Source organism: Hevea brasiliensis, chromosome 1 (assembly GCF_030052815.1).
Source record: "Hevea brasiliensis isolate MT/VB/25A 57/8 chromosome 1, ASM3005281v1, whole genome shotgun sequence".
Classification (NCBI taxonomy): Eukaryota; Viridiplantae; Streptophyta; class Magnoliopsida; order Malpighiales; family Euphorbiaceae; genus Hevea; species Hevea brasiliensis.
Window position 1 is genome coordinate 118,926,816 of NC_079493.1, and position 24,587 is coordinate 118,951,402.

General features: G+C 29.1%; 2 protein-coding genes across 3 annotated transcripts; both read right to left on the bottom strand.

Moving 5' to 3' along the window:
* Nucleotides 1–11,969: 11,969 nt before the first annotated feature.
* Nucleotides 11,970–13,673, bottom strand: LOC110642120 (putative UDP-rhamnose:rhamnosyltransferase 1). 2 transcript variants are annotated; one of them, XM_058149140.1, is made up of 2 exons: nt 12,472–13,673; nt 11,970–12,390 (listed from the first exon to the last, which is right to left on the bottom strand). In XM_058149140.1, exons 1-2 carry the CDS (start codon nt 13,567–13,569, stop codon nt 12,178–12,180), a joined length of 1,311 nt encoding a protein of 436 aa, XP_058005123.1. In that variant the 5' UTR covers nt 13,570–13,673; the 3' UTR covers nt 11,970–12,177. The 2 variants fall into 2 exon arrangements, with proteins under 2 accessions (XP_058005123.1, XP_021649758.2); XM_021794066.2 differs by having other exon boundaries at nt 11,970–13,671.
* Nucleotides 13,674–17,926: 4,253 nt separating this feature from the next.
* On the bottom strand, nt 17,927–19,645 carry LOC110642118 (putative UDP-rhamnose:rhamnosyltransferase 1). The gene has a single exon (XM_021794065.2). The coding sequence runs from the start codon at nt 19,510–19,512 to the stop codon at nt 18,124–18,126; it is 1,389 nt and encodes a 462-aa protein (XP_021649757.2). The 5' UTR covers nt 19,513–19,645; the 3' UTR covers nt 17,927–18,123.
* Nucleotides 19,646–24,587: the final 4,942 nt, after the last annotated feature.

Here is a 24,587-nt window from a genome sequence, read left to right on the forward strand (position 1 = left end):
TTGGTCGCCGTTGACATTTGCCGGAACTGATCATACCACCATGTTCCTCTCCTCTTCCTCAGTCCAAAGGTGGTCTCGGATCGTCGATCCAACGGTCGAATCGTCGTAGATCTGACGAAAAAGCTTGAAAAACCCGAAACTTCTCTCCTCCATATCTCACTCATCCGACCTCCATTTGTTGCAAAATGGGTATCAAAAGAAAGCTCTCGGAACAAGCTTTCCAACGCCACCTGAATCGCCTCAATCGGATGTCGGATGAAGCCGGAATCGCGCCGGAAAGCCGCTGCCCACTGTGCGCGCGTTTTCTCTCTCCTCTCCCTCTCTTGCCGCCGTTTCTGGTGTCTGGCCGTCGCCGGAGGGTCGCTGGCCCGGTCGGGAGCCGCTTGGGAGGTCGCCGGCCGGTCGCCGAAGAAAAAAAAAAGAAGAACAAGAAGAGGGAAGGAGAGAAGAGAAGGGAAAATTAGGGGGAGGGGGTCCTCCTCCCGTTTTTGAAAAATATATATATATATATATTTTTTTTTTTTTAAATGTTGGCAGTGACAGTGGAAACCCACTGTCACACGCCAACAGTCAAATCATTTTTTTTTCCCTAGTTGTTACATTCTTCCCCCCTTAAGAAAAATTCGTCCTCGAATTTTCGAATAAACAAAAAAATGAGGAAAAGAAGATTATTATAACAAGTGCAATCATTAATCCTTCAGCTATGCAGAGATTGGTAAAATATTTGTTCTTCAAACTCTTCGTATATTATATATGATATTCTACCGCTCTCTGATTCTACTATAGTGTCATATTTGTCATCATCTCCTTCTAGAGGGCTTTTATCTTGTAACTATTCATTGACTATTTTTCTGACATTTCAAGTATTCACTATACCTCACTGTTCTAGACTTGATGTCTCATAACTTCAATCAACTTTGGTGCTTACCTCACTTTTATTACGCCTCAACATGTCTCTTGGTGACTTCAGTCATCATTCCTTTATTTTAATAAACTCTGTTTCCCCAATGACATAACTTATGTTCCTTATTCCATGGTATCCTATGAGTAGCTTTCCTGTAGCACCTAATCTAGGCATCTTGTTCGAGATCTTCACTCTTCTTATGACTTCAGTGGTCAATACCTATAAATCTTCTCACTTCCATGATACTCCAAATTTTTAATCTCTTTTGTGTCGTTACTAAGGTACTTAGACCAACCTCTATCCATCTTATGTAATTAGTCAGGTAGAGTCTCCTCCAAGGGCCAAGTGTATCATTTATCAACATTGGAAAGTAAACTGGATCTCTCCTTCTAGGTAACAAAAGTGTTTATATTCCCTGACAACTCAATCCATGCGACTTTATCAATTCTCACTCCTTCTCTGGAATGGAAATATCTAGACTTCTTCCTTTAGCTTCTTAGTATGTGGCCTACTTCTGACACATTGGCACTTAGATCGAGGCTCCACTACTCCTTTAATCTATCATCTCATAATAACTTTTTTTAAACATCCCTTAATGTGTTCCTAGCATACATATTCCTCCTTATCCTCATCATTATAACTGGCTCTATCGAGCTTTCTTCCTGTCATTTGCATCTTATCCACTTCTCTTTTCCTATTTCTGGTATTGTTGATATCTTTTCAACCTGCTGTACTTATTCCTTAATTTTTGTCCTATCTCATCCTTACACCTTTTCCTTCAAGAATGTCTATCCCATCATCAACTTTAACTTTCATTTTATTTCTTAGTCTTATCTTGATTACTAGTTCTATTACTTATAGAATTCTAACCTTATGATTTACTCCTACCAGCACATTCTTCACCTTGCGTAACACTTGTAATTAACCATAGAAAATTTTTCTTGTATCCCCTTTTTCCAACTTAACTATCAGAACATTATCATTCCCTACCAGCCTTAGTAGGAAATTGCTTATCCTGGATGAATATGAGCCCCATAAACTATAAGTTCCATCTGAACTAACACGGCTGTGGGAAATATGTGTCATGCCTTAATTCCAAACAAGATACTTCACGTATTCATTCTCCTTAATATAATCACATATACTGCCCATAGCTTTCCAAACTTCAGTCTCAACTTTTCCCATTAGCAACAATTCTATTCACTGTAACTCATTAGCAATTAGCACTTCCTCCAGCTTATAGTTCAAAAGGGTTGTAAGCCCTAGTAATTAGCTCGATTTAACTCCTGTTATTACTCTGATCATCCTTTCATACTTAACACTAAGTATGCACTTACTGTCATTCTCATCTCAGGAAATTGTGTATGGATCGGTGCCTACCAAACTCTTAAATAACTAGGTCTCCTTGACTCAGTCTCTGTTCCTTATATAACCTTCTAGAACCAAAAGCACAAACTAAACTTGAAAAGAAAGAAAAATACTCTTATATTCAACTACGCTCGATTGTCCATATAATAATGTTTAACCTATGTTTCTTGGTCTTTCTCTTCAAATTTCATCATCTCTTAGCACAATTGTGCTCTACCTATAAGGTATCATCTGCATGAACCCTTTACCGTACCATTGTCCTTCCTGACATATTATTTTATAATTTATTAACTTTACTTATACTCGACCTATGATTCATATCTATTATCATTTATATTGTGCCCTTAACTTTTGTTGATTCCTGAAAGATTTCTCTTACTAATAGATTCTTCCAACACTAATTCCACCCTTAGCTATGGTCATTAATTTGATCCTTGAACTTTCTAGTGATTTATAACCACCTATACTTGTCACTTCTCATTCTACCCCTACTGTTGTCCTGTCGTTATTGCTTCACTGCAAAGTGATTCTGTTGATCACATTTAAAATGTTTGCCTATCATTCATAACGAACCCCTAACTACCTTCTCACTATCTCAAAGGTCTAACCTAAAGACTATGTGTCATTGTCTATCATTCTTTTCCTCTCATAATACCTATTTGATCCCTTAGATTGACTTTTATTCAGCTTACTACTTACTAACTCTTTTGTCTCTGCCTAATTAGATAATCCGCAATACCACTGCACACCTTCTAGCTTTTGCTCATTATTATTGTATTCCTCGCCTAATCTTCTTGATACTGTTAACAAATTAAAAGAATCTTGCCCCATTGCTATCCACTTCACTTTAGAAAATAGAGAATAGATAGAGTATGATCCAATCATGAAACTCCAAGCTCTATAATTTAGCTCCTGACACTACCTCAACTACATCATGCTTTGAGTATCACATTACTAAATTCCACACCTCTATCACTATTCTCACTAATATGGTCCCATTTTGAGTTCTCCATCCTTGTCATTCACCTTGCCAATAATAACGATTAGCTTACCCTATATCTTAACTTTGTTCCTTCTATTATGCGTCCTTCAGATTGTCCTTTCATTTATTTCTTTTGTCTTACCCAAAATAGAACTTAACTATTCTATCCCTGGTTCCATTCTTCTTCCTAACATGACAGCTGTACCTGCTAACTATATCTTTCAGAGTCTTTACTACGTTATCACATATCTGTGCTATTCAAATTTGGTCCTTTGACCACTCTAGCTAGTACTTCTACTGGCATTTAGATTATATTGGATCTGGCACCAATTGTCCAAGCCTTCATTCTGCACTTTCTCTATCCATTGGCCTTCTACAATTTATCTTCTCTAATTTATTACTCTTAACACTATTATAATTAGATTATACTATTATTTTGAACAATATGAAGTTAGAAAGGAACTCAGGAAATTGCAGTCATACCTTTATCGTATGATTTGTATTCTTATCCTTTAGCTTACATAATACCCTTACCACCTCGAGAACTGATTCTGTAGTAATTTTATTTATTTGTTATTATTATTATTATCCATGTTTACTCAATTAGCCAAAACTTAAGGTTCCGGGCACCCAAACCCGTCATCCAATTCAAAGGATTTACATCCATTGTGATCTGATTATATATGATTCCTATAATGAAACATGTATCCTCTGCAGGATACCCGAGCCAACTTCTCTCTACCACACTCTACAGTCCCATCTGGGGCACTATTTTGTTGGTCACCATTATTAGTAATAACTTTCGATCCCTTCTGAAAAGATAGGACTATACCCTAACTTGCTGCAACAAAGATACTACATTTACCACCTTGCCCAAAACCATGTCAAATTAATGTCCTTTTTATCATATCATAGCTCTGTAAATCATCAATTCATAATTTCGACCTTCTCTAGGTAGTAGGATTGTACTTTCTTCCATACTGATACACACAAGGTATACTATTCTCACTAAGCTCTAAGCAAAATGTTTGTCATACTACAAAAACGATCCAAAATTCCATACTGAAGACTAGATGATCTCACTCTATAAGTGTCACCTTTACTTTGCAACTAGTCCGAAACCTCTGGTCTGATAGCAACTCTTGATGTAACTCTAGCTCATGCTAGGGTAACTGAGTCACTGACTCTAGTTATCACCCAACTATGACCTTTCAATATTCTAAATCTAGACTCTTAACCAGGAGTTCCCAACTCCTCTGCAAATATAGACTCTGTTCTGGCATAACTGTACCAAAACAGAAGCCATCCGCAAACACCCTCATTATGGAGCACCACGGGGATGTACGTAGCTCTACACAATAATCTCATTTCGGTACAGTAATCTGCAGCTTACAGAGCAGACATCGAGAACATTGTATAGTTACTATGATACGTCCTGACAGACTAGGTCTCTTAATCTCTTATCTCTCTTGAATCTTCCATTATCATAAACTTGTTCTGGCTGGGTCATCCACTGATGACTGCCAGCAGTGGTATTCTCATCCTTATCTAGGGCAACTGTACTTTCAAGACTCACCTTTATGTACTCGTGCTTTGCACAAAATGGGCACACCATTTAAACCCATACAGACAGAAACATAGCATTTCTTGGAGTTCGTATCCTCATGATGGACCTCACATATCTACTAACTCTATTTCACATTTCTATGTACTCCACGAAAATGAATACACTAATTGAGGAACTTTTATATTTCCCGAGGTATAACGCAGAATCTAGAAGCAAAGAATTACAGAAAAAGACAAAATAGAATCCTATACTCCGCATGTAACATCCTAACAAAACTCCTTTTACACTCACAAGTATATTCTTTCCCATGAATCTAGAGCCTAAGCTCTTATACCACATTTGTCACGACCCAACCTATGGGCCGGACCGGCACTAGGACCTGGGCCAGCCTAAAGCCCCCGAGGCCCGTAGTAAGCCTAACTATTCCTCAACCCATTAGTAGGCCCATAATTTAGGCCCAATATGCATATGAAATAATTTAAATTAAGCTGTTATAACTTTATTTCGGGCCAACTTAGCCCAGTAATTATCAGAAACTAAAATTAGGGGAGCACAGCTCAACCCTGTTACACCATTTACAAACTATTTAAAACTCATAAAAAATTTTCATTTGTTAATACAAAAACTTAAGTTCATACAATCCCTGACAGGATTAATGCTACTACTAGTACATGCGGAGTTCTAAATTACAAATTTAGATAATAATAATACAGTTAAGTAATCTTCTCATAACCTATGAGGAAAGAGACAGGTTATTCTGAAAAATGTCTCCTCCTGTGGCCTGGAAAAATATTGAATAGGAGTGAGCGTTCGACTCAGAGAGTAAAATATCAATTTTAACCATAATCTCTATAACTATCTAAAGCCAATGCACCCTGAAGAGTGAAATGCAACATCGGCAACATTTTCACATCATAACAGCAAAAAGGTAATTTGAAGCACTCACGCAACCAGTAATATCAATCATAATATATATGGGAGCTGATCCCCTATACAGCTCTCTTAATTCCAACTGTGCCAGCTAAGAACTCAGCTCGGACTTCCACTTAATAACCAAATTGGGGTCCCAGCAAAGAACTCAAGCCGTGTCTACCCCGAAGGACTGGGTCCCAGCGAAGATCTCAAGCCGTGTCTACCCGTCCTATCCATAGTCCACACCACATCACACGCACGCCAACGCACGCACACTGCTCCAAATTACCACAACAACACACATGGCACTTTCATAGTTATGAATGCAACATAAAACGTGCCTAGAGTTTAACTACATAGATACATACATATAAGTGATGCATGGGCATGCCTGAACATATAATAATATCGAAATTACAATTAAAATTAATATTTTACTCACAGTACACCGATGACTATTGTGGCTGCTGGATGCAGAAAAATAGCTGACCTCGATCACCTAATAATTAAATTATAAATTTATTAGTACTAAGTTAAGATAAAACTCTAAAGAGGCAATAGATGACCTAATTCATGTAGAAATCAGTGAGTTTCCCCTATACCTAGGACCTACCCAACCTGTAAAAAGACTCAAATTACACTTCTAAATTCTCAATTTCCACAATCACATCTCATCAATATCACAGGGCCCCTCCTGGGCCCTCCAAATCAAATAATACTCAAAATCTTAAAAATTACATTTTAGTCCCTATAATTGACATTTTTCAAAAATCTACTCAAACAAGCTCTAAAAATTTTAAAATTTTGCCCTGCGGTCCTTAATAATATTATAAGGCTATTGTAAAATGAATTATAATTTTCTAATCACCCATGAATATTTTATTCAAGAATTTTACTCGATTCCATAAGTTTCTAACATCTAACAGATTCTTAATTTAACCTAATTAAATATTCACATATTTAAACCTCCATCCTCAAGTTTCAACCAATTATATAAAATTTAATTATCTTAATTTCAAATAATCTTATATGCCCATATGCTAAAAATCTAAGTAAATTCCATCTATATTTTTTTCAAAAATATTCTACAATCACTCAAAAATTCAACAAACACCATAGAATATCTCCAAATAATTTTACTTTCATCATATATTTTTCTTAGAATTTTTCTCCAATTTTTCTTGTTTAAGAAACACTGTATTTATGCTCCACAGATAGAGAAATAATAAAAATTGTCTTACCCGAAGTTTATCTGTGTCTCAAAAATTTCAAAAATTTATGAGAAAGCCTCTGAAAGTTGAATCATCTCCATAGCCCACCGGAGCCACCGCCGGAACCACCGCATACGGTGGCCGGCCGCCGGTCGCCTGTGACATTTGTCGGAACTGATCATACCACCATGTTCCTCTCCTCTTCCTCAGTCCATAGGTGGTCTCGGATCGTCGATCCAACGGTTGAATCGTCGTAGATCTAACGAAAAAGCTTGAAAAACCCGAAAATTCTCTCCTCCATATCTCACTCATCCGACCTCCATTTGTTGCAAAATGGGTATCAAAAGAAAGCTCTCGGAACAAGATTTCCAACGCCACCTGAATCGCCTCGATCGGACGTCGGATGAAGCCGGAATCACGCCGGAAAGCCGCTGCCCACTGTGCGCGCGTTTTCTCTCTCCTCTCCCTCTCTTGCCGCCGTTTCTGGCGTCTGGCCGTCGCCGGCCCGGTGGGGAGCCGCTTGAGAGGTCGCCGGAGAAAGAAAGAAGAAGAAGAAGAAGAAGAGGGAAGGAGAGAAGAGAAGGGAAAATTAGGGGGGGGGGGGTCCTCCCGTTTTTGAAATATATATATATATATATATTTTTTTTTTAAATTTTGGCGATGTGATGAAACCCATCACATTACATGCTGATCAAATCATTTTTTTTTTCCTAGTTGTTACAATGAGTTACAGTTACAATATATCTATTTAAAAAAAAAATTGGAGACAAGGGCACACTTAAATTCCCCATATTTTAGCAGGTGATCTTGTATATTTTTTTAATCAAAGATTTACAATATATTTAAATTAAAAAAATTAGGAGAGGGGAAAAGACCTCAGGCAATGTATTACATTCGCCTTCTTTAAGGTTTGTTTGGATGGAGTGAGGAAAGTATAAGTAATAGAAGGGTAAATAAAGGTAAAGAAGGGGAAGAGTAAGGAGAATTGTAATAATAATAATAAAAAAAAAAAAACCTCATGTTTAGGAATGTGTGAATTAACAGAAAAGTAAAGAGAGGCAATGTATATTTTTTATGTTTGAAAAAATGAAAAATGGGTAAATTAAAGGATATATAAATAGAAATATTCATAACTCTTATATCTCTCCTGTAATCACTCCTTACCCTCCTATTTGAGGTGTAAGAGAAATTTAAATTTGAGGAATAAACATTAACTCACTTCCTCTCAAATAAATGTAAAATAGTTTCTTACCCCTTCTTACTTTTATTTACCTCTCACTCACTTTCACCATTGTTCAAACAGACCTCGGCTTTTCATTCACCTAGGCTCTTTGACTCTAGAGATGCCGAGCGTTACACTTTCAAGGAAACCCTTAAAGGACAATAGCAACATCAGACGCAAAGAAAACGAAACACAACTAAACAAATGACACCACTGCGGTTTTCTACCATGTCCCTCAGTACCATAGATCCGTTGAGCATGCAACACACAAAAATAAGCAATACATACACCTAAGTTGGAGGTAGAGGGATAAAGTCACTATTCAAGCTATTAATGAGCCTCCCTGTCTAGAGGGACAGAAGATAATGACAATGAAAAAGGAATAATTGTGTCTCGAAAAAAGAAAAATAAAAAACAAGAACTTGAGAGCTTCTCTTTCTAATTTTCTGGAGCGAGAGAATGATACAGCTAATATTGAGCAGATGCCAACAGGGTATTGCCTTTTTGAGTGGTGCTCTCTAGGTTTTTTTTTTTTTAATTATATATATATATATATATAAACTAGCATAATATTAATATTATGCATGAGTAATTTAAAATTTATATTTTTAATTTAATTTTTAATTATATTTTAAATAAAATAAATTATTACTATTAAATTAATTTTAAATTAAAATTTTTCTCTTATTTAATTTAATTTGAATAAACTTTTACCTGTTATAATAATAAATTTTTAATTAATTTATAATATAATTAATTAAAATGTTTATTTAATTATTTATATATATATATATATATATATTAATAGTAATTTTCATAAATATTTCATTTGAAATGTAATAAAAGTAAATTATTAAAAATATAATTTAAATTTCATAAAATTTTTATATTTTATCTCATAATTTATATAAATTGAAAATATATAACATTATTATTAATTAAAAATAATATTTTATTATATTATTTTTTAAAAATACTATATCTAAGTATAAATTTCTTTTATTAATTTGATATGCTTTTTATAAAATAATTCTTTGACAAAAATAGTTATCACTTAACATAAATTTATAATATAAAATAAATACATTTTATAAAAATTAAAGTTTTAAAATATCGCTATTTTCTATTAATATAATAAATATTAAAAATATATATTATTTTTCAAAAGACAGATTCCATAATTTTAATACTATAACTTTTTTTTTAATAATATTTACTTGTAGTTAAATTTTTTATGCAATTATATTTATAATTTATTTTTAAAATTTTACTTTTATATAAAAATATAGTTGAAAGATAATTTATACTTAAAAATATAGATATTTAATTAAATTTAAAAATAATTTTAATAAAAATTAATGATAATAAAATATGAATAATCAAAATATTAATTATAATTACAGTAAATATATAATTATAATGAAATAAAATATTTAAAAGTTTAAAAAATATTAAATAAGAAATTTATAAAAAAATTTAATAATTAAATATATTTAAATAAATAAAATTTTGAGAATAATAACTAATAACTTTTTAAAAAATAATAAAAAATAATAATTTGAGAGAATTGAGATGAAATGAATATATTTGATGAGAATAGAGCGTTTGATGTATATCACATGTCTCACATGACATGTTATACATAAATAAATAAATAAAAATTATTTAAATAAAATTTAATTTATAATTAAATATTATTTAATTAAAAAGGATAACAAAAGCATTCAAATACAATTTTTATACTAGTAAAATATTTTTTATTTATTTAACTATCTCAATTAAAACAAGTTGGTAATAATGATAATTATAATAAAAATTAATTAATTTTAGGAAAGTGAAATAAAAAAATATTAAACTATTAACATAAAAAATAACATATACTAATTATAAATAAGTAAAATATCTATATTTTATTTTTATAATTTTTTATATAGACTACCTTTTTGTCTCTTAAATTTTTTTATAAAGATTTTATAAAAAAATAATAGAAAATATACAATGTAATAAAAATATTTATTAAATATATGAAATAATTTTAATTAATTAAATTATACGAGTTGATTATAAGATCACAAAAAATAACTAAATAAATAAATATTATTTAAATAAAAAAATTAATTTATAATTAAATATTATTTAATTGAAAAAGGATAACAAAAATATTCAAATTTAATTTTTATAACAATAAAATATTTTCTATCTACTTTGCCGTTTTAGTTAAATGGCTATAAATTGGCCATAAAGATAATAATAGTAATAAGCATTAATTAATCTTAGGAAAGTGAAATAAAAAAATATTAAATTATTAAAATAAAAAATAATACATATTAATCATAAATAAATAAGTCAAATTTTTATATTTTATTTTTATAACTTTTTATATAGATTATATTTTTTATCTCTCAAATGTTTTAACAAAAATTTTATAATAAAAATAATATAAAATATAATAATGTAACAAAAATATTTAATAAAGATATGAAATAATTTAATGTTGACCTATTATTATTATTATTATTATTATTATTATTATTATTATTATTATTATTGATGGTAACGTGGCAAATAATATTTTTGTATAGATAATTTATAAAAAAATAATATAAATAATTTTTAAATATTACATTTAACCATAAAATGTCTTAATTTTTTAAAATTAAATTTTAAAGAAAATAATAATTTAAATCATAAATATTAAAATAATATTGTAAAAAATAATAATTAAAAGAGAAATAAAAAAATTAAATAATAATTAGTATTTATAAAATAATATAAATAATTTTTATGTATTACATTTAATTATAAAATGTTCTAATTTTTAAAAATTAAATTTTAAAGAAAATGATAAGTTAAATATTAAATATTAAAGTAGTGTTGTAAATAATAATAAAAATAAAAAAATAATTAATAATTAATATAAAAAAATATTTTATAAAATATAACATATAGCAAACTTTTCAAGAAAAGTACCACGTGTCATTTTTTTTAATACCTCATTACTTTATATATATATATATATATATATATATATATATATATATATATATATACTTTCACTTAAAGAGTTAAATAAATTAAAAATTAAATTTTAAACCAAATAAGTCTATATATTTTCTAATTAAAACTAAATAAATGCATACTTAATAAAATATTATTTTTTTAATAATAAATTTTTTTTATTTTTAAATAATAAATATTAAAATAATAATTTTAATATTAAACAATTTTTGTTATCATATTTTTCAATTTTTTTAAATTTTATTTTAATCAAAATTAATAAATAATTTTTAATATTTAAAATTAAAAATTGGATATTTTATTAAAAGTAAATTTATTTGACTTTATTTAAAAGCATAAGATTTGTTTAACTCAAAAAATTTAATTTAAATTTACTTAATGCTCTACTAAAATCATAAACGCTTATTTATTATTATTATTATTTTTCTTTTTAAGTAAGAAGAACGCAGCATGCTACCTTTTCATTATCCTTCGCAATGAATAACTAATGCGCTGAATTGATTTTTATTTACTCTTACATAATTTTTTTAGGAATCTAAATGAAATTAATTTTCATCGACCTCTAATTTCTATTAATAAAATATATATATGCATATTAAATATCAAGAAAATATTTTACTGTATTTTTTTGAATCTAAGATCAACTTAGTTATTATAAACTGTAGATTATATTTATACAAACAAACCTTTGTCATTCATAGTTTCATCAATCATAATCTAGCAGACGACAATTAGCATATACATTATCATTTTTTTTTTTTTTTTTTTTTGGAAATGGAGTAAACTTTTATTAAGAAGAGGCAGCAACTAAATTTCAGAAAATATAGATACAAGATCAGCAGAAACAACAATAGCAACAGAACCTTAAACAACAAACGCTAAACATAAAATCTGCCCCTGCCCTACCCCAGCAAACAATCCAAACATACTTTTACAATTAATGAGACAATTAATGGCGCATACATTTGTAAATAATATGTCGAGTTACCGCCTTCAAGCAACTCGGTGATTTTGCATAAACTCAACAAAATGGTCTACGTATCGATCGTGCATATCTTTATCTGCAATTAATTTCTTCATTTCCTTTGCTTTGTCTCTATAGCCTCTTCCTTCCTTTTCAACCATAATCAACCTCAGCGACTCAGCAACCGATTCCCTCCTTAAAGATCCATCTTTCTCATCTTTTGTTATCTCTATACCCACCATCTTCTCTCCAAAAAATCTTGCAATTAGCCCTTGGTCTATAGAGATTGGCATCATAATCAAAGGAAGTTCAAAGTAAAGTGCCTCTATAATTGAAGAGTAACCACAGTGAGTCAAAAAGCCTCCCACCGATTCATGACCCATAATTTTGAGTTGAGGTACCCAACTCGTCCACACCGTTCCACGTCCCTTGACTCGCTCCTCAAACCCATCAGGTAACTTGACCGAGTTTTCTCGCTTTCTATGAGCCCAAAAGAATGGCAACCCTGATAACTCCAACCCAAGTGCCAACTCGTGTAGTTCGGGTTGACTCAGTTCCGACTCGCTTCCAAATGCTATGTAAACCACAGAACCTTTATTTTGCTTGTCTAGCCATTCTTTGATTGTAAGCCACATATCATCTTGGTCACTGCTGCCATCAAAATCTGCAGGCGGCAATAAACCTATTGGAACTACAGGCTTGCAGTGAAGCTCCCCAACAAGCCTGGAAAAGTTACTTTCTAGCTCATTGCAGTTCCTTATAGCTATGACATTACAACCTCCAATTACCGAACCTAAACGAAACACATCGGAGAAACCCGAATTGTTTACCTCTATGTGATCACCGAAAGCTCGCTTTGCCTCATGGAGCCCAAATGCGATCTTGGAAGGAAAAGGGATCCACTCAGGAGGCACAGTGAAATCCTCTGGTCGAGTCCGTGAATCCTCACGGTTAATCATGGCTGACGTTGATGATCCAAGGAAAGATAGAGTCCATGCCCCGTACATACTGAAGAAGACACCGGAGATCCCAAGATTGGCCAAAATGGGAGGTAACCAGTGCGGAGCAAAGTCGTAGATGATCCAATCTGGAGTAGAAGTTTGGAAAAACTGATGCAGAGGGCCTTGGAGGCCGTCAAAGGCAATCTTGAGGTATGGAGTTTTGTGGGAAGGTATATCAGTGGCGGCCTCTGCATTCTGTGGGAGATGTTCAACTGTGGGTAAAGGGAGGCTCACTAAATTGATAAGAGGTGCTAGATTTGGAGGAATTTTTGGCAAACGTTGGATGTTTCTAGGTGTGGAGAGAAAGGAGATTTTATGACCCCTTTGAGCTATGAGCTTGGCCAGCTCAAAGAATGGGATCATATGACCAAATGCTAGCCACGGAAACAGAGCAACATGCAGCTTTTTAGCTTCACTCATGTTGAATTGCTGGGTCTTGCTGTTCCAGTGAATTCTTTTGTAGATCAGTCAAATTAAGTTTGTAAATAAATTACAGTAAATGTGGTCTCGAATCTCGATTGCATTATTATATACAAATATATGGCATCGAATCTCGGTTGCATTATCATAAAAAATTCTTTTATGATAATTGACTAAGCGAAAAATTTTGAAGATTAAAGTAATGGTGTTTATTGCATCAAGTGGCTGGGTGCTGTTAGATCCTTTCCAAGCCTTATCCGGCTAATCTTCACCTCCTCCGAGTTGTCGCAATCAGTAATCCAAAATACCTCTAAAAACTTTATATTTTCTAAAAATGAAATATTTATCTGGTTAGAACCAACAAGGAACTGGAAGGATAGAGCTTGAGTGCAGCTCTGTAGCCCGAGGGAGCATAAAATACCTTTTGCATAACATTTTATGTTCATATTCAGCTTCTCTTAATGTTTCAAATACTTCAACTGCTCTACCAAAAATTCATTCTTTCCAGGAGGAATATTAATTCCATTACCCCATCCCAAGAACCTAAAGTTCCTTCTTCAGAATCAGGAGAGAAAGAAAGGTAAGCACTCCTTCACCCTGCATTCAGGTCCCCCATTTTTGAATTTGTTGAGGCTTGAGATTTTTCATCCCTATATTTATCAAAATGATTGTGAACTTCTGAATACTTGGCAAAATTAGCTGACATTTTGTATGATCCAATAAACAAATTATGAATTCGCCTAATCCATTCAGCTAGATTTCCATTTCTGTGCAAACGGATGAAGCTATATCTTCCACCTTTAATATTGTGGCCTTGAAGGCATACATGTCCAGAAAGTATCTAAATCCTCAAATAAAGTTCTTTAAAGATTTTCTGTTTTCCAATCCTGAAATTTTTCAGAGTACACATACCAGTACCAAAGTCTCTCATGACAAAGAAAAGAAAACCACCAAAAATCTAAGCAACCAACAATCAAACCCAAAACTCTACGTATAATCTGCCCCCCGCCCTGCCCAACAATCCAGCCATACATAATTAATGATGCATACATTTGTAAATAATACACGGTTAAAGCCTTCAAGCAACTCGGTGATTTTGCATAAACTCAATAAAATGGTCTACATATTCATCCTTCTATTTTGGAGGTAATTAAATGGTCGTCTCACTTTAGTTTATTACGGTAGGATCTCTCAATATTAATTTTATTTCAAAAAAAATTCTTTTAATCTATAATAACATATTTTTAAATAAAAAATTATAAATTATTTCATTTGTCTCTCAACTTTAAAAATTATTTCATTTCTATTCCTCAACTTTATTCTAGTACTATAAGATTATTTTAATTTTATTTTTAAAAAAATCCCTAAATCCCACAACAATAGATTTATAGGTAAATAAAAGAAATTATTATCTTATGCTTCTTTTTCAAGGTAATAATAATAATAATAATAATAATAATAATAATAATAATAATAATAATAATAATAATAATAATAATTTTAGGTTATTACAGGTGGTGGCGTTATTTCTGGACCAGAGAAATAGATGAGAAACATAAGTGGGAGGGCAGCACGATTTAAAAAGTGCTTTTTCTTTTTTTTATCTTAATAATAATATCACATCATGTCATCCATACTTAAAATACCTATGTAATAATAATAATAATAATAATAATAAACAACGGATTATTATTACTAAAAAATTAATTAATTTTACGATTCATTGTTATTAATAATTAATTTATAATTTTATTTTTAATAAAATAATTAATTTTTAAAAATTTAATAATTAATTTAAGAATTAATTATTAAATTGATTATTACTTACAATTAATTTATAATTAATTATTAATCAATATTAAAAAAATCTTAAATATATGTTTAGCAATAAATTTTCTAATTAGTCCGATTAAAAAATCAGTTATCAAAATTTTTTTATTAATAGCAATCAATTTTAAAATTAGCAATTGATTTAAGAAATTAGTTACTAAATTAAAAAATTATTTCAATTGACTCAACAGTTAGTAACCGATTTTCAATCGATTGCAAAAATCAGTTGTTATTTCCTACCGATTCAATAGCAATTAATTTATGTTTTATTTTATTTATAACTGATTTACAATCGATTAAAATCATTTGCAACTAATATTTTCCCCTAAAAAATTCTCGCTTAATTTTTTTGTTTTATTTGCAAATAATTTGTGAATCGATTACTAACAGTAATTAATTTTTATAACAGATTAAAATCAATTACTATCAACAACTAATTTTGCAACCTATTTTTTTCCAAAAAAAAAATTTAATTTTTTTTTTAATTTACAACTGATTTTACAATCGAATGAAAATTGATTGTAAAATTTTCTCATAAAAAATTTCTATCCAAATTTTAAAAAAAATTAACAACCAAAAATAGATTGCTAATTCATTTTTATAAGTTACTACTAATTTTCTTTCCCTACTACTTTTTTTTCTTTTTCTTCTCTTTTCTCTCACTTTTTTATTATTTTTTTTCATTTTCATCTATTTTATTTATCATCTTTTCCTTTTTAACATATTTTTTTTATTATTTCTCATCTCTTTTTTATCATTTTTTTTCATTTATTTTCTTCTTCATCTTTTTCTTTCTCAAATATTTTATTCTTTTTCATCTTTTTTTTTCTCATATATTTTTTTCTTCATCATTTTTTTCTTTCTCATCTATTTTCTTCTACATTATCCATTTTTTATCTATTTTTTCATTATTCTTTTTTTTCTCAAATTTTTAATTCAATTTATTTTTCTTTGTCATAAAATAAAAATTTTTATATAAATATATCTTTTGTTAGTAAATTGTTTGTAGTATTAATTTTTAGTAATTTTTTGTTATATATATATATATGGTAATTTTTTTAGTAATTTCTCTTATAATATCTTGTTATATTTAATTTTTTTAATATTTTTTATTATAGTTATTATTAGTAGTTTTTTTGTAATATTTTTATATTAATTTTTAGTACTAATTTTTCATTGATAATTTATTATTTTAGTAATTTTGAACAATTTATTTCTTTGAATTTTTTATTTATTATTTGAAATTTTAATTTTTTTTATAATTTTCTTTTAAATTAGCAATCGACTTTTTCGTTGCTAAATTAGTTGTAAATAGCAATCAATTTATAAAATTATTATAAATTTATAAAATTAAAAATACTAAATTTTTTATAACTGATTATTTTTTACTTGCTGTTACCAATCGATTTCAATTACTAAATTGATTTCTACTAGCAATTGATAATTTTTATTAAAAATTTTATTTTTTTAAATTTAATTAATTTAGCGATTAATTCAATTACTAGTTGTTATTTCATTGCAACTTACTAAATTTTTTTTAGTGTACAAATTAAATTAAAAGTTTAATAAAATTTAAATTAATAATAAAAAATAATAACTAATAGGAATATATAAAATTGATAAATAATATTTATATTAAAAATAAAATAATTTTATTGAGAAATAAGTATTAATTTGATCATAAGAAATTAAAAATGTCAAAAAGAAAAAGAAAAGTAACATATTATTTTTAAAAAAAAAAAAGTAAAATAATAATTTTTCCTTTTTTAATTTAGATACCGGCTGTTGCAAGTTACAAAATTTTCTTTACCATGGCAATTTTAACCGACCTCGTATTCCCATATAAACACTGTTATCTGTTTTCCAAGTTTTATCCGGCCAATCTTCAACTCCTCCGAGCTGTCGCAATCAGTAATCCAAAATAACTCCAAAAACTTCACATTTTCTAAAAATGAAATATTTATCTGGTTAGAACCAACAAGGAACTGGAGGGACAGAGCTTGAGTGCAGCCCTGTGGCTTGAGGGAGCTTAAAAAACCTTCTGCATAACTTTTTATGTTCACATTCAGCTTATCTAAATGTTTCAAATACTTCAACTGCTCTACCAAAAATTCATTCTTTCCAGGAGGAATTTTAGTTCCATTACCCCATCCCAAGAACCTAAAGGTCCTTCTTCAGAATCAGGAGATAAAGGTAGGTAAGCACCCCTTCACCCTACATTCAAGTCCCCCATTTTTGAATTTGTTGAAGCTTGAGATTTTTCATCCCTATATTTATTAAAATGATTGTGAACTTCTTAATAATTGGCAAAATTAGCTTATATTTTGTATGATCCAATAAACAAATTATGAATTCACCTAATCCATTCAGCTAGATTTCCATTTCTGTGCAAATGGATGAAGCCATATCTTCCACCTTTAATATTGTGGCCTTGAAGGCATGCATGTCCAGAAAGTTTCTAAATCTCCTAAAAAAGTTCTTTAAAGATTTTCTGTTTTCCAATCCTGAAATTTTCCAAGTATGCATATACCAGTACCAAAGTCTCTCATTCTCATGACAAAGAAAAGAAAACCACAAAAAATCTAAGCAATCAACAATCAAACCCAAAACTAGGCACGCTAAACAACCAAAACTCAACGTATAATCTTCCCCCGCACTGCCCAACAATCCAACCATACATAATTAATGATGCATACATTTGTAAATAATACATGGTTAACAACTTCAAGCAACTCGGTGATTTTGCATAAACTCAATAAAATGGTCTACATATCGATCATGAACATCTTTATCTGCAATTAATTTCTTCATCTCCTTTGCTCCGTCTCTATAGGGTTTTCCTTCCTTTTCAACCATAACAAACCTCAGCGACTCGGCCACCCATTCCCTCCTAAAAGACCCATCTTCATCTTTTGTTACTTCTATACCCACCTTCTTCTCTCCAAAAATTCTTGCAATTAACCCTTGGTCTAAAGAGATTGGCAGCATAATCAATGGAAGTTCAAAGTAAAGTGCCTCTATAATTGAAGCATAACCACAGTGAGTCAAAAATCCTCCCACCGATTCATGACCCATAATTCTGAGTTGAGGAACCCAACTCGTCCACACTATTCCACGTCCCTTGACTCGCTCCTCAAACCCATCTGGTAACTTGACCGAGTTATCTCGCTTCCTTAGAGCCCAAAAGAATGGCAACCCTGATAACTCCAACCCAAGTGCCAATTCGTGTAGTTCGGGTTGACTCAGTTCCGACTCGCTTCCAAATGCTATGTAAACCACAGAACCTTTGTTCTGCTTGTCTAGACACTCTTTTATTGTAAGCCACACATCATCTTGGTCCCTGCTGCCATCAAAGTCTGCAGGCGGCAGCAAACCTGTTGGAAGTACAGGCTTGCTGTGAAGCTCCCCGACAAGCCTCGAAAAGTTACTTTCTAGCTCATTGCAGTTCCGTATAGCTATAACATCACAACCTCCCATTACTGAACCTAAACGAAACACATCGGAGAAACCCGAATCGTTTACCTCAAAGTGATTACGGAAAGCTTGCTTTGCCTCATGGAGCCGAAATGCGATCTTGGAAGGAAAAGGGATCCACTCAGGAGGCACAGTGAAATCCTCTGGTCCAGTCCTTGGATCCTCACCGTTAATCATGGCTGACGATGATGATCCAAAGAAAGATAGAGTCCATGCACCGTACATACTGTAGAAGACACCGGAGATCCCAAGATTGGCCAAAATGGAAGGTAACCAGTACGGAGCAAAGTCGTAGATGATCCAATCTGGAGTAGAAGTTTGTAAAAACTGAAGCAGAGGGCCTTGGAGGCCGTCAAAGGCAAGCTTGAGGTATGGAGTTTCGTGGGAAGGTATATCAGTGGTAGCCTCTGCATTCCGTGGGAGATGTTCAACTGTGGGTAAAGGGAGGCTCACTAAATTGATAAGAGGTGCTAAATTTGGAGGAATTTTTGGCAAACGCTGGATATTTCTAGGAGTGGATATAAAGGAGATTTTATGACCTTTCAGGGCTATAAGCTTGGAGAGCTCAAAGAATGGGATTATATGACCAAATGCTAGCCATGGAAACAAAGCAACATGCAGCTTTTTAGCTTCACTCATGTTGAATTAATGAGTCTTGCTGTTCCAGTGAATTCTTTTGTTTTTGTAGATTTGTCAGATTAAATTTCATATAAATAGGCGGCATCGGTTGCATTATTATAATATGAATATACATGTTCTGCAACTTTGTTTTTTTTATTTCTCTATTCATTTTGCGCGCTTACTTTCAAGAGGAATCATATTAGCTAAACTCGTCGTAACCAGTCATTAAAGATGATTTATTTCTCTCGACTAATAAAAATTTAACACATATTTTATATCAAACAATAATGATGAACAAACAAAAATGACTTGGGACGATGCCAATCCCCATGGTATCAGTGGGCTCCTTCTTCATGTCATCTGCGGTGTGAGCTGTCTGGCTTTGTGTGATTAAGCATCTGTGTTTGCTTTATTGTCTTCCCTTTGTTTCCAAAAAAGGCAAAAATGATGAAGAGAGAGAAAGACTGAGGTGGTGACGGGGCGAGAAATTATGTAACTTTGAAGAATATCGTCAGTCCTTTAATTCTGAAGATAAGTCTCCCAATTTTATCTGATAAAGAAAACTTGTTATAAAATCCTGAAACTTACAGCTTGGAGAAAGTTTTTTGAGATAAGGATTGGGTTGTTGAAGTATTATACTTATTTTGGAAGGAAGATTTTTTCAAAATAGGAAAGGTTCTCATTAAATTTTTATTTTTTTATTTTTATAGAGGAAATTTTATTATTTTATTTTTTATTACTTCATATTTTATTATCTTATTTTATTTTATAAAATTTTGTCATCCTTCATCAAGTATATTGTTAATTTTATTTTAGAAAAATTTTCTTTTAATTTATAATAGTAGATTTTTAAATAAAAAAATATATAAATTATAAATTATTTATATAGGTATCAATTAAAGGATTGATTAATTAATGATAATAATTATAAAATAAAAATATTTAATAAATATAATAATAAAAATAAATATTTTAATTTTTTTAAAAATTAATTTTTTAAAAATTAAATAAAATTACTATTAGTTTAAAAATATAATAAATGATTAATATTATAAATTACTAAAACTAAAATATATTGATGGTTAAATATTAAAAAATTTATAATTTATCTCAAATCTATTTTTTTTAAAAATTATGAAAAGTAAATTCAGTTAAATTATAAATTAAATAAAATAAAAAAATCATAAAAAATAAATTCAGTTAAAATTATAGATTAAATAAAATAAATAACATTGTTTACCTCTTAATATTATGAAAGAATTTTTTTTCTGACTTGAGTACGAAGACAGTTCAGTAAGAAAAAAAAATTTAAAATAGTAACGAGATTACAGAAAAAAGTTACTAATATTTTAAATTAATGAAAAAATATAAAAAAAATTATGTTAGACTTTTTTAATAATATTATCTAATAATTTAAATTTTAAAAAATAAAAATAAATTTATTCGATAAAAAAATAATAAAATAAAATTAATAAAAAATACACGATCAAGAAACAATAACAATTTAAATTTTTTTAGTATAAAAATTTATAATTCATTATATATTTTTTAATAAAAAATTTAAAATTTTTTATATAAAATTATTATTAAACTCATTTAAAATTCTTAAACTTTTATTTTTATCAAAATTTAATATAAAAAATTAAAAAAAAAATTAAAAATTACTATTAAATTCTTAAAAATTTTCAAAATTTTAGAGAATCCCTCTCTTAACCCTACATGGCTCCGCCTTTGAATGATTGGATGCCACTGGGTTGGCACTGTAAGAGATTCCATATCCTTTAACATTGGAGGCTTTCGCATGCAGAGAGGCAATTCTGCTAGCAATTCATATGAAGTGCCAACGCGTTATCATTGAAGGTGATGCCTTTTGTGTCATAAATCAGTGTGGAGGATCTAATCGCATCCACTCCATTAAAGGCATTATTTCGAGCACTATCCACTTGAGTCGAGAAGTTGGAATGGTGAATTTTGCTCACGTCAACAGGATAATGAAGTCTACAGCTTATTGTCTTGTTAGGAAGGTATGACAGATTCGACTCAATTCAACTTTATAATTTCTTCCATGCCCAATTTGGACTGTTAATGCATTTTCCAGGTAATAATAACAATAATAATAAAATAAAAATTTTAAAAAATTTTATGTTGATAGAATTGGTGGTTTATTTCTGGAGAAACAGAGGCCGGAGGGGGCAGCGTGATAAAAAAAGGTGATAACTGGAAATAATATTAAAAAGAAATAATAATAATAATAATAATAATAATAATAATAATAATAATAATGATGATAATAATAAAACAGGTTATTGCAAATTAAATTAAAAGTTTAATAAAATTTAAATGAATAATAAAAATTAATAACAAATAGAAGATATAAATTTAATAAATAAAATTTTTATTAAAAATAAAATAATTTTATTGAGAAATAAGTATTAATTTATTTGATTATAAGAAATTAAAAATGTGAAAGAGGATAAAAAGCAATAAATTAGTGATTTTCATTTTGAAAATGCTCGTCAGAATAATAAATTTTTTTCAAAAAATTTATATATTTTGTATTAGAGAGTTTAGGAGAAAGATTTTTTTCTGAAATAAAATTAAAATTTAAAGATTTTATATAAACAAAATTAAGTTAGAGATAAATAAAAATTTTCTCAAGAGTTAAGGGATGAATGATATAATTTATTTATTTTTATTTAAAAAATATTTATTTTAAATATAATTAATAATCGATATATATCTAAATAATTAAATCAATATATTTGATTAATTTTTTTAAAAAAAATTACTAATCGAGTAGCTTCCATCAACTAATGGGCTGCGACTTTGGCCCTTAATTCGAACTAGTAATTAGTGTTAATGCACTTTACAGTGCTAAGTACCATATAATAACTTAAATAAGAAAATTTTTATTTACTATTATTGTTCAAAAGATTATTTTTAAATATATTAATTAAAGAGTATTATAAACTAATTTAAAATAAAATTTAATATATTTTAATTGTAAAATTATTAAAATAAAATTTTTAACAATATTTAAAATAACGTTTCTCAAAATATAATTTTTTAAAATTTGAATATAATACTAAATAGAATCATAATTTTTATTATTTTTTTATTTTTTCTTAGGTTATTGAATTACAATTTTTTAAATTATTTATTGTTTATTTATCTATTTTAGTAATAAAATAAGTATTATGATATAATAAATTAATAATTATATGCTTATGTTAATAATAAATAAATAAATCAGGTGACATAATAAATTAATAATTATATATTTATTTTAATAAATATATTAATTATATGAATATTTTATTGATCATTTTATATATCCACAGTAATGATTAAATATAATTTTATTAAACACTTAAAATTTATAAATAAATTCTAAACTTAAAATCATATATATTTCAAATGATAAAATTATCCTCTTATTTTATTTTATTTTAAACATAAGATTCATTTCATTTAAAATGAATTTCATATTTAATATAAAATATGCTAAACAAATAAGATTCTGTTTGATTTAATTCTATGTTAAAATTTATTTCATTTATAAATGAATTTCATGATAGAATTTATTTATAAATAAATTTTTTTTATTTGATATATTTTATATTAAATATGAAATTCACTTCAAATGGGATGAATTTTGTATTTAGAATAAATAAAATAAAATAAAATATAATAAAAGAATAATTTTGTCACTTAAAATATATATAATTTTAAGTTTAAAATTTATTTATAAATTTTATCAATTTTGATGAAATTTGGTTTAATTATAATAAATTCAATGAATTGATTATTAAGAATTTCAAATGAATTTTCATCTAAACAAAATATTAAAATTTTATATTTATAAATGAATTTCATAAAATTTTATGCAATTCATTTATGTTAAACACTGCCTTAATATAAATTAATTACAATTAACTTTTAGTTATCGGTTAATAATAATAGCTATCAGCTATATTTAACAGTTAAAACAAACGACTCTTAAAAAACTATTATTGCAGGTTAATGAATTTTTTTTAAAAACAAAATTAAAATTGAAAGATTTAACAGTAATAAAATAAAATTGAATGATAAATATGAAATTACCTCTAAAATTAAAAGATGAATAGTATAATTTAACCATCAGTAAAAATAAGACTTTTAGATTGATGCCATTAACTTATGCAGTTAAACAACATTGAAAAACTTAAGATTTGGAGCAAGAATAAGCCATGTCAAGTTCACCAAGGCGAACAATTTTGCATATTTACTTTGCAGATACTGTTGAAGCAGTTCACCTTTCATTCATGTGCATCAGGTAGTTGGATGCTGTCATCTCCTTTCGAAGCCTTATCCATTCAATCTTCAGCTCCTCCAAACTGTTGCAATCAGTGATCCAAAACCTCTAATAACTTCATAATTTCTAAAAATGGAATATTTATCCATTTTGAACCAACAAGATCAAACTTTCAACTTGTTGAGAACTTGCTTCCACCCCATGCCATTTTCTAGCCTCTGGTACTGCAGTCGTGCATTTTGACATAGTTGTCTTCTTCTTGCAACAAATATGCATGTAAAAGTGTACCAATAATTTCATATCCCCAATTTTGAGCTTCACTTACTGATATTACTCTCTCAAAATCTAGTAAAAAAGTCAACACTTAGAACAAAATATTTAATGCGGTAGTCAAAATGTCAAAAGCTCAGTCAAAATGTCAAAACTGAGTAAAAGGCTGCTGAACCGAGCAGTTACGAACTAAGTAAAAAGTAGTATGATCTAGGCTTCGATGGACAACAACAAGTTGAACAAATAATCAATATTATCATTCGCTTAACAAACCGAGCAAAAACCATATCGAGCAACAATAACACCAATCATAAGTCAAGCTAGATTTTTAGGAGATAATTTCAAATATCAACTCATTTCTCGAGATTAAGATAACAATCATTTTTTTTTTAAAAGCCTATAAATACTAGAAGAAAGGGAGAATCAGGTATGCATATACAGTCCAAAATTTATACTAAATTATTTTTCTTAATGTCTCATTTATAGATTTCTATTTCTAACTTGAGCATTAGAATAATTGGGTAGAAGG